Below are 20,863 nucleotides of genomic sequence, written 5' to 3'. Positions count from 1 at the left end.
ACAGACAGAGCTTTGGGAAGCCCTTCCTGATAAGTTAGAGGCAAGGCTAGGAGACTAAAATATTACAGAGCTGCAGAATATGCCGGTAATGAAAACATATAAAACAATAAATAATATTACTTAATACGCTGTCCATTTGCTTTTCCCGAACTGATTCTCTGACCTCGTCTATTTTAAATACCACTTTCCCTTCTGTTTGTGTCGAAAAATGTCTACTTTTTCAATACGCCCTGGCTGGTCATATTGCACTTTTTATACTTTTCTAACCTTTGTAACCTAATTCACAGCTAGCTCATAAATCAAGAAAACGGATAGCAAAGAAGCGAAAAACGCCTTATTTTAAGTTCGGCGAGCTGTACGTAAAAACGTATTACTTGTAGTAAATACAAAATCTCCTAAAGCTTTATAAAAATAGAAGAGGATAACGAAAACTTGAACTGATTTAATAAGTGTAATGGGTTTTATACAACTCACTGTATGAAAGAAGTCGGCATGCGCATCCTTCACTAGCAGGTAACGTACATGCGCAGGTGCACGGCATTAAGGTGGGCGCCTATGGGCTCAGAATAAGTATGCATTATAAAAATATAAAAGTTACCTTTTAAGATTTAAATAGCAGCCTGTAGACCTTTCCGGAATGCTCGGAATATAACAATTATCGCACCGACCCGATTTCAAAGAACTTTTAGCATGTAGCGGATTGCTTAAACGGACAATCCTGTCCCAAATAATGCCTGCGTTTGTAACATTACAGAAAAAACGTAATCATCATTTGTATAGAAACACAGACTAAAGCGTATTTTCCAACTCCATTAAAATAATTGCATGCATGTATATCGTACGCAGCAAAAACAACTGTAGTTCATGCAAAACGGACCCATTGTAGATCTAACTCCACTTGGCCCAGATTTCATAATTTTATAATATTAAACATATTTTGATATTTTTCCTAGCCGTCCTACTCGCACCATTGACTAATTAAACGAAAAAAATTGCACGTTTCATTTGATCAAGTATTCCCTGCCACCAGTTCAATTTCCGTATGAATCGTAAGTGCTGCTAATGGTTTCTCCTGTGAAATTTGCAGCGTCCGAGGCATTGTTACAGCCCGTCAGGTTAGAACGGTGACATTATGCGAATGAACATAAATGCCGCAGAATGAACTTATTACAGAAATTAGGAAATGGGTCAGAGGAAAAGAAAATCGGGTGGGTGGGATGTAAAATAATTCTCCTATAGAAAGACTGGCCAGAAGGGATACATCGATGTCAAGCTGAATTAAGATACATTTCCTATTTATATGCGTTAAGGACGGCTGAAGGTATCATGATGCAGTATATTACATCATATTTGTAACACTAAAGAACCAGTGTGACATCATAATGTTGTTACCAAATACACACACAGGGATGTGACAATGCATCTTCTTTATGCCGCACTGGACTTTAAATAACTGACCCAGTGCCAGGCAAGTCAGACAGCTGGCTTTGGATCATGGATCAGAGGACCATAAGTGGTCCATGTCTACATTTGCCTTCTAAATGTTTAAGAAAGACATGGCGTGTATCTGGGGAACAACCTGGGGACCCTGACTGTACGTATAAATGGCAGAAATCAGAGACGGACTGATACCTTATTCCATAAAATTTTGGGTGGAAAATAAAGTAAATACTTAAAGCAGCAAACCAACCGTTACTGTGTATTTTTTCATGTATACATTTGTATTAAAATACCTGTAATTACTTTTTGTAGACGCCAGTGAGAGCAGAGCTTTTCAAAAATGTAAATGTGCGATAATAAAAGTTACTGAAGCAGGAACAAAAAAGTGGATATTATATGGGATTCACAAGTCTATTAAACATTCTTAATTGAGAAAAAATATAGTATAATATCTGTCCATTCGCTGCCTGACGGCACTCGGGCATCTGCTCCAAGGACAATGCAGAAAGTCAAAAGTTAAAGGAATGGTAGGATAGGGTGAAGGATAAGTTGATCGGTGCACAGAGGGTAAGTAGATACAGGCGTATGCTGCGGTGTATACTGCATAAGACTGCAGACATTGCATCGGCATCTCTGCAGCTCCTTAAATTTGATCAGGCTGCTGCAGCTAGGGCAGTAAGCTGGCTGAGTGTGATGGTACTTATACTCCAACAATAGCTGTAGGAGCTGCCAAACCAACTCTAATCTACATGATTTTTTTTCCGATCAATTTTTTTCATTGGCCCCATTTAATACATCACAAATACCCTACACAACGCATCATATAAACGAGTATGAATTTAATGTTTCATTAAAGACCATCATTCTAATGATGAATATACATGGTCCTGTGTATGCTGGGCTTAAGGAGAAAGATGCACCAGTAAACACGTGGTATCTTTTCTATACAATGTGTTTGCACGTTATAACTGTATGCAGACTATGTACTAGGATTATATACGGCACGTGCCATGCAATCCTACACTAAATATCTTTTAGCCTGAGACCTGGGCATTTATCTATATGTCTGGATCTAGCAGGGCTCCTTAAAGTCTGTAGACACTCTCTCCTCCGTTCAGAGCATCCTTCATTCTCAGGCAGGTTTTGCTGCTCTGCAGATCTCCTGAAGGAGAAACTTTTCGCACTACGGCACTTTTAAAGCTGCAATGCTCCTTTCTTTCTGATGCCAGTATATGCCAGCAAGGGATAGGTTCATTTTCTACCAGTATCAACAGAGATGAACACATGCCACACTAAGATATCATTTTTCCCCATATTTGTAAACGTTGCACCATACAATTTTGTTGTTTATACAAAGGCAAATATACTGGTCATTCACAGTACCCTGGCACCCATAAGGTTAACGCGTGAATGGCCTTTCTCCCCAGTTTCTTTCAGCCCAGCAGTGTGCGCTGATCCATAGCACATATTGATTTGCACATCACATTGTGAGAGTGCAGGAATTCCCCTTCAGCTGACCTCAAACCTTTGCAAGTCATTTTCATGTCATTAGGCTGCGGTGCTACAATAACCTTCCGATGCAGACCCAGGAGCATACAATCACATTGACATAAAGGCAAGCTCTGCAGAGTGTGGGGTAACAGATGCCCCCCCCAGCCGAAGGGGACATTATCACTACTCAGCAGGGGGCAATATTTCTGCCATCTCAGTGAATCGCCTCTTCTGTGAACTCGTTATTCAGCAAATAGTCTATTGATCACCACCGGATAAATGCAGGCAAGGGGTGCTAGCAGACATTGGATATAGAAGCCATGATCATTTATTAGCAGTTAATGCTGATTCAAAAAAGAAAAGACGTCAAGCATTTTACCTTATAAACATCAATAGTACAGTATTCCAGAACAGAATATATATAATAGAATAATATTTTACAACAATAAAAACAACAATTCTGGTGCATAAGTAGAATAACTACTAATATGCATGCAAGTGGGTTTAATAACTGGGAAAATGAGAATCACACAAAATAATACAATACATATACATACATGTCTGTGCATGTCTACTGAAACTTTAAATAGTGAAGAATGGGACAGGCTGTATTTTCAGAATTTTGATTAAGTGCCTGTAAGAAGATACACAAGGGTTCCTGTCTGGAGTCCCCCTTCTTAGTGTATAATATTGTAATAATATTGTATATAATAATCTACATATAATATTGTATATAATAATCGACATATAATGTTGTAATAATATAATATATAATAATCGACATATAATGTTGTAAGAATATTGTATATAACAATCTACATATAATGTTGTAATGATATAATATATAATAATAGACATATAATGTTGTAAGGCAGGGATGAGGGGTTGGGAAGTGCTCTTGGGGTACCTGGTATCTGCAGTTGCTGCCTGGTCTGGTCCTGTCCCTGCTGCTGATGGATACGCTCTGCTCCAGGTTTGCTGGCTGCGGATCCGTCCTCTCCTCTGGCACCGCATTAATGCAGATCTGCTACTGTGCCCCCTGTGCTGATCACAGCTCTGTGCCTCCTGCCTCTGCAGGCTCAGGGGCAGTATCTGCACCAAGCCCACTCCTGCCTCTGCAGGCTCAGGGGCAGTATCTGCACCATACCCCCTGTCTCTATAGGCTCAGGGGCAGTATCTGCACCATACCCATTCCTGCCTCTGCAGGCTCAGGGGCAGTATCTGCAATATACCCCCTGTCTCTATAGGCTCAGGGGCAGTATCTGCACCATACCCCCTGTCTCTGCAGGCTCAGGGGCAGTTTCTGCACCATACCCCCTGTCTCTGCAGGCTCAGGGGCAGTATCTGCACCATACCCCCTGTCTCTGCAGGCTCAGGGGCAGTATCTGCACCATACCCCCTGTCTCTGCAGGCTCAGGGGCAGTTTCTGCACCATACCCCTGTCTCTGCAGGCTCAATATCTGCACCATACCCCCTGTCTCTGCAGGCTCAGGGGCAGTATCTGCACTATACCCCCTGTCTCTGCAGGCTCAGGGGCAGTATCTGCACTATACCCCCGTCTCTGCAGGCTGAGGGGCAGTATCTGCACCATACCCCCTGTCTCTGCAGGCTCAGGGGCAGTATCTGCACTATACCCCCGTCTCTGCAGGCTGAGGGGCAGTATCTGCACTATACCCCCTGTCTCTGCAGGCTGAGGGGCAGTATCTGCACCATACCCCCTGTCTCTGCAGGGTACAGCGCTACAGAATATGATGGCACTATATTAAACTATTAATAATTATACTGACCCTTTAGCCTAAGAAAGGGGAAGGAAATGGTAAGCTGGATGTAGGTAAAATTATTTAATTTGAACTGCAATTCAAACTTCTCCACTATGAAAAACCAGGGGCGCCCCATTCACTACAGAAAAACTCAAATATCTCAACAAAAAATACCAAATATCTGAAAAACACAAACATGAAAGTTTCTTGTTTTCTATGCACTTTGATGCGTATGATAGCAGGGAGATCCCTTTAAATTGATGCCACTTGCAGGGGCAGGGGAGCAATTGCCCCCCCCGGCCAAAATTCCTGAAACAGGACTGGGACTGACTTAGGAGTGCAGTGAGGTCTTAGAACTGCTCTAAGCAAAGCAAGGTAAGTGTGTAGAGAGAGAGGTGTGTGGCGGGAAGTGTGATATACTTACAGATATATATAATCCAGGAGCCCCATACACCCCTTTAATTTAGCAGCATGTCAGTCTCATAACGAGCATATCCACTGTTAAACAGCCTCACGAATCAAAAGGTATAACTACTGCCTGTGTTTAGAAGGGCAGATCTGAAGGCAGGAAGATCCAAGGTAAGATTATAATGAGATCACAAGGGTTATTTGTTCTGTCGCTATACCTTGCACCATGCTAAATAAAAACCTCTATGGAAAGCCGTGTTTCCCCAAGAGCGCCTGTAATTTATGACCATAACATTCTGAATTCATACATACTGTATTTCCCTGTGCAGTTCATTATAAATGAATCCTCTGCTTCTATTACTCTGCCCGAGACCACGTTAAAAATGTAGTATTAGTAAAGTCACTTGTGTGTTTGACATGGAAATAGTTTCAGCTTCCTACTAGTGTAATTAATGGGACAGTTTAATGTCTCCGACAGCCTCAACAAAGACAAATGCATATTAATGTATTTAACATGCATTACCTTTTAAAATAAAAAAAAACTTTTCAGAAGAAGCTGCAGCTCCCACCACCTGTTTTTCCAAAAATCCTTGCTGCTGATTGGCTGCTTGAAGAGGCCAATCAGTAGCAGAAAAGCATCCCCATTGAACTGAAAGGATGCGCTTTTTGTACGTGTGTGTACGAGTACATGGGTCTCATTAGGCCTTTCCATGCAATCTATTTTTCACCCAGGGCTGGATCTGACTGCCGTAAGTAAATCACGCGTCAGGAAACGCGTTCAGTCAAATACGTCTCCAGCACAGAAAATAGCTGGGGTTGGGAAAGGGGACAAATGCATTAGAAACGGAAAGACCATGCGAAGTTAAACTATATGCTATCAAATGCATTAATGGTTATGGAGAGTCCCTTTAGTTATGTTATAAATGTAAGTTAAACATTTACAATGTTAGTATAGGCATATTGGAATGGGCAATCTTTCACTTTAAATGCATTATTATTTTGATCTTTGCTTGCGTTTGTTATTGTTTGTATAACTCATTGTAAAACACTGTAGAATGTGTTGGTGCTATATAAATAAATAATAAAAATAAAAACTCTGTTCACTTGTAGCATGCTCCTCTTCTCCTCACTGAGAGAAGGACAGACGTACAAAGGCATCTATCAGGTTCGGCTCCTCTCAATGTCCAGCAGTCCATCTCTGCCTTCTCAGATCATTGCCCTTTGTCAACTTTAACCCCGTCACCCGTTCTATCATAATGCTTTCCCTGGACTGCCGCTGCAGCCCATCCCCACTCCTCTTCAATTCCATTTTACTTCCCTACCCACACAGAGCAGAGACGCCCTCAGTTTCTTGCATAAATTGGCGCTTTATAAATAAAAGATAAAAATAATAATTATGGTAATTATCGGGAAGCAGAAGCCAGACCAGTGTTAAAGGTGTAAGGGACTCCCGGCTTCCTCATTACATCATCACATACTACAAGAAAGAGGAACTTTTAGGTCCATGTAAAATCCTAACTAAATTTGGTTACTTATACACGGGAAAAACAAACTCATCACTTCCCAATTTCCTTTCTGAAATAGTTCCTGTTTCTTTCTCCGGAGAAACTCTATGAAATTGACCTTACAAAATACGGTATGTGCTGAATGTGATCTGCTAATACAAATAGACGTGTTTGTTTTAACTCTTTGCCTCTTGGAAACTCTGCGTACCTGGAGTTTATATTTGATAATCTGCACTCTTGTGAAATGGTTTCTACATTTCCTGATAACTGCAAATATTGTGATTCCAGTTGATTGCCAGAATGTAGATGTACGAGTTCGGTTTAAATGACTTATGCTGTCAGCAGAAAGATGTACATTTTCATAATGACACTAAGGGGGGCAATCCAGGCTCAGACTGGTCATCGGGCAAAGCCGGTTGGGCCAGTGCTAGATGGCACCTACCTTCACCGCTCCTCGTGTGGCAGATTCCATCTCTTAATGTGTTTGCTAGCTGGATACATGTAACCACACACTGCAAAAACTCCACAAACATTGTTTGCTTTGATTTAAACAAATACTTATCAATAAACAACCAAACATATTTTAAAATACAGTTTTGTACATGCTGGTAAATTTGATAATAGGGATTGAGTGACATAATTGAACATTAACAAAAGAACTTGTCCAAATATATAAAAAGGGCTGGTCCATGAATGACTATTTAAAAAAATATTTCTCTCATCCTTCCAATCAAATCTATTCTGCGCTTCTATTTTTGCCTTTTATATTGCAGTGCCAGGGGTCTCTGGACCTTTTAATTTATTTTAATTGGTGAAACCCTTCATAGCTCTGCAAATTGGAGCCGCCACTGACTCGCTGGTTAATATGACCCAACTGTCAACGCTGATCATAATGTTGATACATACCACATTCCAGTGGCCCCCGCCATACTGAACACCAATAAGGTATCACATGGGCCAACCGAACCTTACATGAATAGCCTCTTTGGAGAAGACTTTTCTGCAATGTTTGCCCATACCAAGAACCAGCCACATAATTATTGCAAGAGCTGCCCAACACTTTTCTCTGTACCGATGCAGAGACGATCAAGAAAATATATTATTGACGTACTCTGTGCCGTCAGAGCATCAGGTTTCCAGTGCACTGTCAGCAGAAATGGGATACGGAGGCGAGAGGTCCTGGGTCAAACTGGCTGACTATAAGGCGATACAGTTAAGACATGTTTGCTCCGAAGCCCACTTGCTGGACAGCTGGAAGGTCAACACCAGATACCCAGATGTCAAACTATTAAAGCCGAAAGATGTTTGGGCCAACCTTTTTACAGTAGTTTATCAAGTAGCATAAGCTTTCTAGACATAAGAGGTTCCATCTACAACCGACCTTAAAGGGTCCATGACACCCCGAACCGAAGAGCGCATGTGTAGATTGTAAGCTTGCGAGCCGGGCCCTTTCCCTAACGCATCGGTTTGTCTTCGTTTGTCAGTTCTAGTTTTGTCGGACCCTTTGAATGTACGGCGGACTGTAAGAAGCGCTGCGGAAATTGTTGGCGATCTAAAAATGATAATTTTAGTCAAGGGGTCTCCTGTAAAATGCAATTAGAGAGATTCTGCTGAATTCCCCATGCGTTTCCAAGCGGGACACCAGGAAGGGCCGCTCAGCTATTAAAGAGCGTAACTTGGCGAGATTTCTCTTTAAGGGGCTTCTGAGGTCTAGAAAGGTCATGACATTCGTAACAAAGTCAGCCCTCAGATACCGAAGGCCACGTTATAAAGAGAAACGATGAAAATAAAACCTGCAAAGCACGTTACAGAAGCCACCGGGCATTCATTAACCCTTCCCGCGACGCGCTGTATAGTATAACAAGGCTTCTGTTACTTCTAATTAAACACACACGGCGTTCTCTTCCAGCGATACTACACAGCACGGGGACCCCAATACATAACATTTTCATTTAATTCCTGAACCCCGTGCGATTTAATGCTCCTTCCGTCCTTTCCGTTAATAACACGATACTTCAACTTCTTCAATTACGCACTACGATACCGTAAAGCACTTATTAAAGTCACGTGATTGCGATGTAGCGCATGTTACCGGGACCGACCAATCATGGACCAGCAGGGGGGGGGTCCCACGGCACTTCCGCGATTTACACGAATAAGCGGGATGACCGTATCCCCGCCTGCCTGGAGAGATTAAGACAAGGGAGGACTGCAGGGGGCGCCGTGGCGGCAGGTTCGTGAGGCCGGGAAATGGGAGTAATCTTCGAATAGCGCAAGCCAAACGAGGACTCAGGATTATTCAAGTACGGAGGCCGTGTGCGGACATTTGAGTGTGTGACGCGCAGGCAGTTCAACGCATGGTGGGGTGTCTGAAGGTTATAACGCGGTGCCGTAGTGAAGTCATTCAAGGCTTGCTTTTTTACCGGTGACACTAAGCCAACCAAAATGCCCTCGGTGTTAGGCGGCCCTGTCAGGGGATATGGGACGGAAGGAGCTTAAGATTCTCGTCCCATATAAACAAAACATGGGCCGCTATTTAAGATTGTTGCTTCTAGAATTGTATGATTTTTGTGGTTGTCATGGAAACACATATGGACAGTGCAAACCTACTAGTTTAATAAACTGTGATACTCATAAGAGAAAGATTTGGGTATATAGAGGGACTGTCCCATTTGAAATATATATGTATGTACATATACCATATGTATCCTTAAAGTTAGACAGCTAGGGAACTTGGATTCACAAATGTAGAATTTAGCTCAGCACTGCCATTTTTTCATTTTCTCCCCTAAAAAAGAGGCACTAAAAAATATGAATGCATAACACAGGACAGTGGACCTGAAAGTGAAGCACTAGAATAACAACCCGGAGTGACAGAGCTTGGTCCATCCGATCCCGCTAAATCATAGCCTGTGAAAGACAATGCATATGACCGATATTTGTGGTCTGATAATTGGTAGAGAAGTAAGTAGTCTACATGCCCAAATGACCCCTGAATGATGACGGATTCTGTGTTTGCTTAGAAACTTTTTGGCTGATAATATTGATGTTATTAGGTAATAGAGAACCAACCTATTCTGTAAGAAGTGTACAACTGATTACAAATCAAGGCACCCGAACTAAATGAATAAAAGGACTCTGTTTTCAGAGGGGGAAGTTTACTGTCCCTGACAACCTCAACAAAGCAGATTGTTAAAGTACTTTGAGGTAAGTATAGCATGTGTCAACAGATGTTATCAGCCAAACCCATCTGCATGGAGAATAGATGGGGGTAGGGATATTATCAAATGCATATGGGGTGATTCTGCGGACTCCCCTAATGCAATTCCAAGGCGTTCGCACGTACATTTAAAGGGACCTCTCTGCTCTCATGTGCATTAAAGTGCCCCTTAAGAGCTTACCGTTTATAGGAGAGTGGTATGAATCATCTGCATAGCAAATTGCAAGATGTGGGTTTGAGAGATACAAACATTATTAGCTGGGGTTTCCATTGCATTCCTGCAGTTCAGTGTATCTTTGTGCAAATAGTGACCTTGTGAGGTTTACCTTTTCTTTAAAAAGAAATGTTTTTGGTAACTTCCTATCACTGTGTAATATTTGCCATTCTTCCAGAGCTGCACTCCTCCCTGCACTCCCAGGATACCCTTCCTTTCCCCCCAGGCCAAACCCAAGGGGTGACCCACTAAAGTCTTCAAGGAGAGGTGATGGCCAAATGGCACCTGAAGACTGATGTTTTTCAGTGCAAAACCAAAACGCAGGTGGCATCCATATAAAAAACTGTATGTGTCCAAAAGAGTTAAACAGATGAAACGGGTGTTCTGTGCCATATTGGCCCCAGCCCATGGCTGGTGTTATAGAAAATGTGTCCCTCCACCTACCAGCCATAGAGTAGGACACGTTAATGTGAGACAGGTCTGCCAGCTATTTAACAACCAAAACAAATTCTGAAGCTGAGCCGCTAGATAGACAATCTCATATCTTAGATGGAGACAAACCTTCTGGCTCATAGATAATCCTCTAGTGATGAAGTATTGTAATAATGACCCAGTAACAACTAGGTGAGCTCATTTTAAAAAAAATGCCCATTTTACCATTGTTTGCTTTTCCGCATAATACTGGTTTTCCATAGCGATCAGTACCATGTAAACCTGTTTTCCGGTGGTCCTTCATAGCGATCCAATTGTTCCTTGCAAGTTCTTTCCATGCAAAATGTTTACCACTTAATTATCTCACTTAGGATTTTGAGAGAGCGACCAAATATACATAACATTCACAGACATTTATAACATTATTTTTACTTTTATCTTAGAGAATGTAGATTACCTAACAACTGCTGTTGTGTATTAAAAGCCAGTTTATCAATGGTCTTTACAATCCACTATTACAGATAATTAAAGTGGTTTAGAATACTTTTTAATACTTTGTTTTATAACATAAGAGCTGCATTGGGTGGCAAACACTTGTACACTTCATTTAGCTTCGTAGACACTATTTATCTACAACAACATATATAGTGCCATGTCTATGATTCATTCACTTTAAAAGGTAACTTCCACCAATGTATTTTTTATCACTAGTATGAGATTTAAAAAACAAAACAATATTTTATTGTTTATATTTTTACACAACTGCATATTAGCTATTTGTACATGTTTTTAACCGTTATCTTACTCCAATCTGCCGCACAAATGAATCCTTTTCAAACTGTCTGCGGTAAGCAATAGAATGCCACAGTCTTAATCACACAGCCAGACACTCTGACCGGCGGGAAGGGGCTTTGACCATGCAAAGTCACTCAAAATATATGACTGACAACCATGGCGGCCTCCAGGACTGCAGATGGAGGAAGTTTATTGCAACAAAATGAGATAAAAATATTTTTCCGTGGGATTTCCCCATTAAGTTCCCTCCCTGTTATGGTATAGACGTACTTTTTGGGGTTAAAAGGAACAGTTTCGTGTTTAGGTGCTGGAAAGGGCATAGTCGGGTAAATCAGAGTATCTCACTGCGTTCCTGGTGTAGCGGGTCGATGTGTATACTGCGGTATACTATACCAAGGGCAGCAGTGAATTGCTTGACGCGGCACACGAGGCCGGTCAGCATATCTCCTTACAGCTGACGCCTCCTGCAGCAATGAATTATCTGAAAGGTGAAGCAGTAGTGCTCCCTCAGCATTGGTGCGTGCGTGCGTAGGAGCGATGACCCGCAGAGCAGCATGCGGCATAACTCAGGAATGCTAGAAATATTTTGCGCAATAGTCTGCAAGCCAGATCACTGGCGGTGACTGGCAGAGCCAAGGTGTACAGCTAGTGTTTAATGTTATTGTGATTACTACGCTGAGGGGTAACTGAAGGTGGGGTGAAAAATCGGAATGAAGCAAACCTTTACGGAATTATTTCAGTAATAGAAGGGATGGTGTTTTTAACGCTCCATTTAGTTACAGACACTTGCTATGTTAATGTGTCCGGGGCAGGTAGAGCAGCACCTGTAACCCCCACGGCCAGCTACGTAAATTGTACATACTTAGGCTTTTCCCCCTCAGCGGGCCAAAAAATGCTGCCCCTAAGTGAAGGAAAGATGTTCTTTCTTGAAAAAAGCTGCACATTCGTTCCATAAGAGCGATTATACAGCTTAACCCTGTGATCACTAGTAAAACAGCTTCATGGACGGGGTCAATGTTATCTTTGGTCCCCACAGGAGTGTGGCCTGACCATCCCCTGCGGCATGATCATCCAGTGACAGCGATAGTGCATCGTTAACCCCGCGATCGCCTTTTGCTAGTGATCATGTGCCAGCCATAGGCAGCTTTAGAGACATGGTTAAGGATATTTTTGGCCTCCCTGTTTTTTTTAACGAGCGGTCGTGCAGCATTAACCCCTGCGGCATTGAAGAGGTTAATACCTCTTCAGCCCCCACAGGCTTGTGTGAATCCAGTCAGAATCAATGCTATGCTTATGAAGCACCAGCATTAAAAGAGTAAAAAAAAAAACAGAAAAGAAAAAGTCTTGAACAGCAGTGACCTGGAAGTTAAAGGTTCTTCCAGGGCAATTACTGTCTGCAGTAGTTCAGATCAGGAGTGTGCTGGTGATGATCAGTTCACTCCTGACCAATAGCCAGTGGGTGACCCCTCCCCCTTACATAAGTGACAGTTATCACAACACACACAACAAATAAAAAAAAATGATATTTTATTACATTACTAAATACCGTCCAATCAATGATAAGTGACACTTTAGGTCACTGATCATTGATCCGTCTCAATGATAAATATCAGACGCTTAAACTTGTCACTTACAAGTGATCTGATAGCAATTACATTTTTTAAAATATTTAACCACATTCATTTTATTTTAAACATTTTTTAGTTTTATTAATTGCTATCTGGTAACTGATCAAATAGCCAGTGACCTAATCTGATCATCATCCTGATCGCTATCCTTACACTAATTCTAACTGTACCTAGCACTCACTGTACCTAGCACTTTCCACTAACAGTACCCAACCCCACCCGTACACTAACTCCTAACCTAACCCCTAGAAATTACAATTTAAGGAATGAAAATGTCAAAAACTGCATTACTGTTCTTTAAAATAAAGCCCTTGCTTTATGTAGTATAGTATAGGAGGTGTGCCTCCGAATGTTCAGCAAAGTAAATAATTAAAATGTAAGTGATGGAAGAAAAAAATGGAACGAGTGTCCAACATTTTACTTTGCACAGTACACTGTGTCGCAATGCATTGTATTCCATGTATTGTCTTTACTTTGTTTACCGTTGGTTTTGATAAACTATAGATATAATCTTCAAGCAGGGTAAATGCTGGGAATATCTGAAATCCCTTTACCGGGAACAGGCTTTCTGTTAGGTACTTGCGCAAGGTCTTCTTATGTAATTATTAACACAAGAGCCTTGAACTGCTTTTTAATGTGATCTGTTGCTCCGTCTGTTTCACGCAGCAGGGGCGTCCTTGCAGGCTGAGGTTTTCTGGACTCTTCCTGGTACTAGGTGAGTACTTTGTGGGGTTCTCCGGACCGGTAGAAGTTCTGGATCTGTAACTCGCGTTGGTGCATGTGTATTTAGAAACGGCACAAGACTAACGTGAGAGTTTCAGTGTCCAAAGGGATTATAAGGGAATGGTTATGAGCCTGGGAATGCTATAAGCCTTTAACCCTTTAGTAGTCAGTGAAATTCAGCTTCAATTCTTGAGTGTTTCCAGGAATGATTGCGAGATGCTGAAAGAGAGAGAGAATTAAACTTGACGGTTTACACTTTGTTTCATCTGCAGATTTCCCTTTTTTTAATTAAACTGTGATTCGGAAAGCACATTCTTTTCAGGCTTTTGTGTTATGTAGTTGAATAGTATAGAGAACAATCTAAATGGAAAATGTATGCATTATATTTTAAATGGTAGACCAATGTTAATGCAGAATCTGATGTAATTGTAGGAAAGTTCTACAAATGTTAAACACCAGCAAAAAATGTTTACTTTTTTTTAACAGATATAATTCTTGGGTCCATATTCCTGTTTATATTTTTAATAAACATTGTAGCTGGCCATTGTATTCAAATTGAAGGAAAGGACATTAATATTTAAAAAGTATATGTATGTGGAAATAGTAAAATTGAATGAAATACATGTGTTCAGCTGTTGATGGCCCAAAGATATTTTGTTCCGTGGGGGGGTTTTCTGCCACTGCTGTTTCGCTTGATAACTTCACATAAAGCAATTTGGGGTTCGATTTTTAAAGAGAAATGCCGATCACAAAATTCCCGAACTCCTGGCAAGCGTTTTTCTATGCACGGTCTAGATGCTTTGCGTTACAGGTATTGTATTCTGGATCAAAGAAGAAATGGACCATCGTGTCCCATTCACTTGTAAGTCAATGCATCTGAGGACTTGCCACATGCAAATAGTAAACGTAATTGATTGCTTGAGACACACAGCGTTATAGCGGGTTCTACTGTGACAGAGTGAACGGTGTGGTCTTACACTGTGTGTGTTTAGGACCCAGAGTGTTACAGTTCCTTCCCTGGATAGTGGAAAAATACAGCCCCAGGGAGGGTATAGTATTTGCTGTGCTTTATTCTGTATACTTTGGGTCCCTGGGATGGAGTATCTGGAAGAGCAGGGTGGGTCATTTGTTCACCCCCCCAACAGGGTGTCTGTGTACTGAAGAGTCCAGTCCATATTTTCCAAATACTGGGACTCGGGGGGGGGGGGTGATAATTAATTGGGGCCACCTGCGACCTATTTAGGGCTAAAAAGTAGGAGCCATTTGTGAGCAGAGGAGAGGAGAGGCTGCCAGACTGCCTTTAAGATATTTATATTTATTTAAGTTGTGAAGCAGATAAGCTGTCCAAGGTTAGTAAGCAAAACTACAGTGTTTAGTAAGTGCTCAGAAGTGTTTTGTTTACTTGTTTATTTTGTTTATGTAACCCTGCTAAGGAGTGTGCAAACAAAACAGACACCTGCTTATTAAACCCTTAACGACCAGTGACGTGCCAGGCATGTCACACAAAGACAGTCAGTTAACGACCAATGATATATCTGGCACGTCATGACATTAAACAAGCTTAGAAAACGATCTACAATATTGAGGCATTTAGCAACACTGAGATCTGCATCAGGGGCCCTGTGTGGCCCCTACCCCCAGACGTCAACATCCGCCTTACACTGTACGGTGGCGGATGCCTGATTTAAAATAGCTTAGGAGGCGATCAACGCCTTGAGTTGTCCTGAAGATTAACGGTGGCATTAGATCCAGGTATTCTCTCTGTGAAACAAAAGGAAACAAAACATACTGAAAGAAATATATTGTTTAAAATGTGCGAGGAATATTTTCTCAGTCATTTGTAATGTAAATTTTTTTTTTTTCCCCAGCCCATAACTGACCATCAAAATGTTGCAAAGAGCCCTCTGCTGCCTCTTCCTCTTTGGGACTGTCGCTGTTATCAGTGCCGGAGGCAAAGGACATATATCTGTTGTACTCTTGGGGGCTACAGGTGACCTGGCTAAGAAGTACCTATGGCAGGGGATTTTCCATCTATACATAAATGAAGTGTATAAAGGGCACAGCTTCACTTTTTATGGGGCTGCTTTGACTCCCCCGGAGAAAGGTGAGGAGCTACTGTTCAATATTCTGACGTCTCTTAGTTGCCCGGTTGATTTGGAACCCGACAGATGTGTCTTGCTGAAAGATCAGTTTCTGAAGCTAAGCAGCTACAGACAACTGAAGACAGCAGAACATTACACGGCTCTTCACCAAGATATCCAGCGGTCTCTATCCGACGAAGGGATACATGAAGCAGGAAGATTGTTCTACTTGTCCGTGCCACCTTTTGCGTATGCCGACATCGCCCAAAATATCAATGGCAGCTGCCGGCCTCTTCCAGGAGCATGGCTGCGAGTAGTGCTGGAGAAACCCTTTGGAAGGGACTACGGGTCTGCAAAGAAGTTGGCCGATGATCTTCAAACCGTTTTCCGTGAGGAGGAGATCTACAGGGTTGACCATTATCTTGGAAAACAGGTACGTTTTTCTACAAGTAGCCTAAGTCACCATTGTGCTGGCAAACAAAATGATCAAGTATTCACCATAGTACATTATTGTATAGCAAAGCTGTAAAACGCTCACTTAGCAGAACCCCAGCATATATGATATGACATCAAAAACAGAAGGAAGGTTCACTCCCTCACTATTCCTAAGGGTTAGTAGGTATTAAAAATGGCCAAAGGTAAGTGAAAGTCCAGTTTGAAACCAGCCAGAGACCAAAGCCTCTCAACCTGCAGTGTCTACTCGCATAGTGACATACATATTCAATATTCGTACGTGTCTCAAGTGAGGTGCGAAACATGTTATGTCTTCGAGAAATAGTTGTTTGCTGTGAATTCCCCATGAGTATTTATACAGATTTATTCTTCCAAAATAAATACTTTACGAATTGGAAAGCAACTCTATATACATAATATATTTGTAAAAAATACAGAATATGTATATAAGCATATGTGAGTTCCATTAATACAAAAAAGTGACCCACGGCCTAGTCTGAATTGAAGCATTTTGTCCCTAGGGTTTTTTTTCTGCGGGGTATACTTACGTTTTCATTTAATAATTATGTTACACTTGCGTATGTTGAAGAGTACTTAAGAGTTTTTAGTTTGTGGCTTCATAAAATGGTTAGGAGTTAGTAATCATAGTCAGAACTACCTTCGTGTCTCTCAAAAGTTCATCTAGGATTCTTATATTCCCAACGTTATTGGATATTAGACCACATGTAGTTCATCTAGTGCTGAGCGATATTTTGTTTCCATTTGTTTCTATTTGTTTCCAATAGTGCTACACATTTATATGGTTTTATACATTTAAGGGATCCCTGTGGAGGAGCAGGCATTAATCATGATTTAAACTTTAGTATTCTGCATAGAGAAGTATAATTTGCATAATATCACTTGCTTATTCATTCGCTTACGCTCCTGCGTTTATAATTGTTTCATTGGGTCTTTATTTTTTTGGGGTGGGGGTGCAACTGCTCCTCCATCTGATAATTGTTTTTAAGGAAGCAAAGAGGGGGGTAGTGTTACCTATGACTAAATTCAGCATGTGGACAAAACACGTCAGGTGTGGCCCTTGAGCATTTGGAGCGAAGACGATCTCAGATTTTATAGGGGGTGTATAACAGAATGCTTTTATACAGATTGTCTGCTGAATTTGGGTCTAGTCTCCAGTTTCATCGATATGCGGATTAAAGTTCTGTGATTGAGAAATTTCCTTTGCATTTATGTATTTGTGGTCCGGACAAATTATTTCGCATACTGGACATAGAGAGCTTGGGTTTCTCTCTGTCCAAGACTAATCCCTAAAAAAACTTGACGTCAATGGTGAGGGTTTATTCAAGCTGCAGAGCGCAGATTTAAAGTTGTCTCTCTTTCTTCTCAAATAGCTGCCTCCTCTAATATACTGTTTACTTGTTGACTAATATTTTTAGACTGTCGAGCAAATTCTTCCTTTCCGACTTCACAACCAAAAGCATCTTGACCTGATCTGGAATCGGCACCATGTGGAGAGAGTAGAGATTGTTTTGAAGGAGACACTGGATGCAAAAGGTAACCTGAAATCCCAGACCCTGTGCTTGAGATGAAGTACAGTAAGTAATAGTAATAACAGTAATTGTGGTTGGGTAAAAAAGACACAAGTTCAATCCTCCTGTTGATCCAGAAGGATGATTCCACGCAGGGATCAGCAAAGTTCAGCAAACAGTGTTGCAGCCAGAAGAAAGTCCTCTACGCGTTTCATTGGGTCCTACCCAGCTTTCTCTGGTGGAAATAAAGTTATATATTGCACCCGCCCCGTGTCCTTATCGCTCTCAATATAAAATCTGTGTCTCCATCCAAATCTTTTATGTATGGTAACTATATCATTTAATTCCAACAGCCTAGGTGAAACATTTATTTTTCTGACGCTTTTTGTAGGACGAATCAGCTTCTACGAGGAATATGGCGTCATTCGTGATGTCCTTCAGAACCATCTGACTGAAATCCTTACTTCCGTTGCAATGGAGGTGCCTCACAACCTCACCAACTCTGATGATATTCTTAGGGCAAAGCTGGATGTACTGGAATCTTTGGACAGAATGGACCAGAACAGGGCTGTAGTTGGTCAGTACCAGAACTACCTGTCACAGGTGAAGGAAGAAATGGAAACCAAACCAAATTATTTCACCAGTACACCAACCTTTGCAGGTGAGCCAACTATATATTTATTTTTTTTGCTCATACAAATTATATTCTACATTTGGTTATATTGTTAGCTTGTCTAATAATTTTAAGATATTTGATTGGAAAGGGCATGTATCAAAAGCCACAATGTAATAATAGGAATATATTGTAGACCGGTATAATGTCTAACACTCACACATGATTGCTACATTTATACAAACATTTATTTATTTGTTTGTTATAAGTAATCTGTAATCCTTGATCAAAATGATACATTTTGGTCACTACACATTAAGTAACTATATAGAGAGAGAGTCTCAATTCTTTTGCCCATATAGGGGTCTTTTGATATGTAAGATTATTACTCTTGATGGGCCAGTACATTGGGCTAGTCAATGTTTTATGGCAAGAGCTTTGTGGCTACTGTTATATTTGGATACTGTTACAACGTAATTTAGATACGGCATCTAAAACCACTTACAGTGAAACCCACCGAAACAAAATAAATGCTGCCTGAAGCTTTTTAGGTTACTAAGACAGGGAGCGGTGCAGATAGACTATTAGCGACATCTGGTGGCTAACGACTGCATTGCAAAAAACTAATCTGAGACGCTGCAGTGTGGGGCAGTTCCTAAAGGTGTAGTTCGATGAAAGGAAAGACAAACAAACAAAAATGGATCAATCTATACTTTGTATAATCTGAGCTCACCTCGTTGACTCTGCCTCACTCCCAAATATAAATGTAAATAGAAAACCCCGTTGTATCTGGGCCTTGGAGTTCATGCCTGAAACACGTATTCTCCTTATGTATAAAAGTATGTTGTTAGAGTTGCTCTAAACACCCGTCACAGACAATGTTTAGGAGATAAAATTCCCTTCAATCTATTGTTTTTTTTTTTTTTAATCTGATATTCTGACTTTTAAAAATGCAAACATTCCATTGTTTTAAATTATAATTTCTGATTTTCTCTCATTACAGCTGTGTTGGTCTATATTAATAATATGCGATGGGAAGGGGTACCATTCCTTTTAGTATCTGGTAAAGCTCTGGAGGAGAGGAGCTCATATGTGCGAGTTGTATTTAAAGACAATGTATTTTGTGTTCAAAAAGGAGAAAACCAAGATCCCCTGAAGGACGCTTGTAAACCAAAGCAAATTATTTTCCATATCGGACATGGAGAGCTTGGGTTTCCTGCTGTCCTAGTGAGTAAAGGTCTTTTCAAACCAAAACTAATGCCCAGCAAATGGCAAAAGGCTTCTGAACTTCCATCCACCAGTGTGTTTGGACAACCGCTCTCTGATTACTACGTATACCGTCCTATTCAAGACAGGGATGCCTATACCATTCTTATATCCAACATATACTATGGAAGAAAAGGCTCATTCATCACAACCAAAAATCTGTTGGCTTCCTGGAAATTCTGGACTCCCCTTCTAGAGAGTCTGGAACAGGAATCGCCAAGAGTGTACCCAGAAGGCTCAGAGTACGGTCAGTTGCTCGATTTTGCTATAGAAGACGGTAGTCTGCACTTTGTTACAGATGAACACCTGGAGATCTTGGACGTGGCAGAGAAGATTAACAAATTTGGCTCCCCTCGATCTACTTTCCTTGGCAATCCTATGGTATCAGACTGGGCCGAGCAGCTTATACAGAAGCTATCGCAAGACATACAAGCTGAGGCTAAATTAGCCATAAAACGTTCAGGCGCCTTTCACTTGGCTTTGTCAGGTGGTTCCAGCCCTTTAGCTTTGTTTCAGAGGTTGTCCAGACACCTCCATGGTTTCCCATGGAAGAACACCCACTTGTGGTTGGTTGATGAGCGCTGTGTACCATTCTCTGATCCAGAATCAAACTTTGGAAACCTTGAAAAGCATCTTCTGCAGCATGTAAGGTTGCCCTATGTAAATATTCACCCAATGCCAATTCTTAGGAATCAGCGTCTCTGTGCTGAAGAAGACATGGGCAACCAAACGTATGCTGAGGATATCTCCGCTCTTGTAGGGAATACCAGCTTTGACTTTATACTGCTAGGCTTGGGTAATGATGGCCATACAGCTTCGATATTTCCTGGTAATGAGGAAGGCATTAAAGGAGACTCTCTTGTCTTGTTTACAGAAAGCCCTTCCAGACCTCACCAAAGGATGAGTCTCAGTCTAGCGCTCATCAATAAAGCCCATAAAGTTGCTGTCTTGGTACTGGGAAAAGGAAAGCATGACATTATTACGCTAATCAGCAGAGCAGAGAGCAACCCCAAAAAGTGGCCCATTCAGGGGGTTAAGCCCACTTCTGGGCAGTTGGTCTGGTACGTAGATTATGATGCTCTGTTAAAGTGAAGCGACTTTCCATCCTTCTCACTGCGGTGCCTTTACTTCAGTCCCTCATTTTTACAAAAAACAGTTGTTTAGTGAATTAAAAAATACCTCCTCAGCATAAACATTGTATTAATAACCCAGATAAAAGCATGTGAAGCATCGGAGGATGATCACGCAAACATACATGTTTTACTGGTGCATAATGCCAAGATAAATCCTGGTGCTAGCGTCAAA

General features: G+C 41.3%; 1 protein-coding gene across 3 annotated transcripts; it reads left to right on the top strand.

Moving 5' to 3' along the window:
- Positions 1-8,760: 8,760 nt before the first annotated feature.
- Positions 8,761-20,737, top strand: H6PD (hexose-6-phosphate dehydrogenase/glucose 1-dehydrogenase). Of its 3 annotated transcripts, none has more exons than XM_053452348.1 (5): positions 8,761-8,907; positions 15,485-16,130; positions 17,587-17,704; positions 18,071-18,340; positions 19,296-20,737. In XM_053452348.1, exons 2-5 carry the CDS (start codon positions 15,504-15,506, stop codon positions 20,648-20,650), a joined length of 2,370 nt encoding a protein of 789 aa, XP_053308323.1. In that variant the 5' UTR covers positions 8,761-8,907; positions 15,485-15,503; the 3' UTR covers positions 20,651-20,737. The 3 variants fall into 3 exon arrangements, with proteins under 3 accessions (XP_053308323.1, XP_053308325.1, XP_053308324.1); XM_053452350.1 differs by lacking the exon at positions 8,761-8,907 and adding an exon at positions 11,584-11,781; XM_053452349.1 differs by lacking the exon at positions 8,761-8,907 and adding an exon at positions 13,545-13,608.
- Positions 20,738-20,863: the final 126 nt, after the last annotated feature.

Source organism: Spea bombifrons, chromosome 12, assembly GCF_027358695.1.
Source record: "Spea bombifrons isolate aSpeBom1 chromosome 12, aSpeBom1.2.pri, whole genome shotgun sequence".
NCBI classification, from domain to species: Eukaryota; Metazoa; Chordata; class Amphibia; order Anura; family Pelobatidae; genus Spea; species Spea bombifrons.
This window is presented reverse-complemented; position numbering and strand designations above follow the sequence as displayed.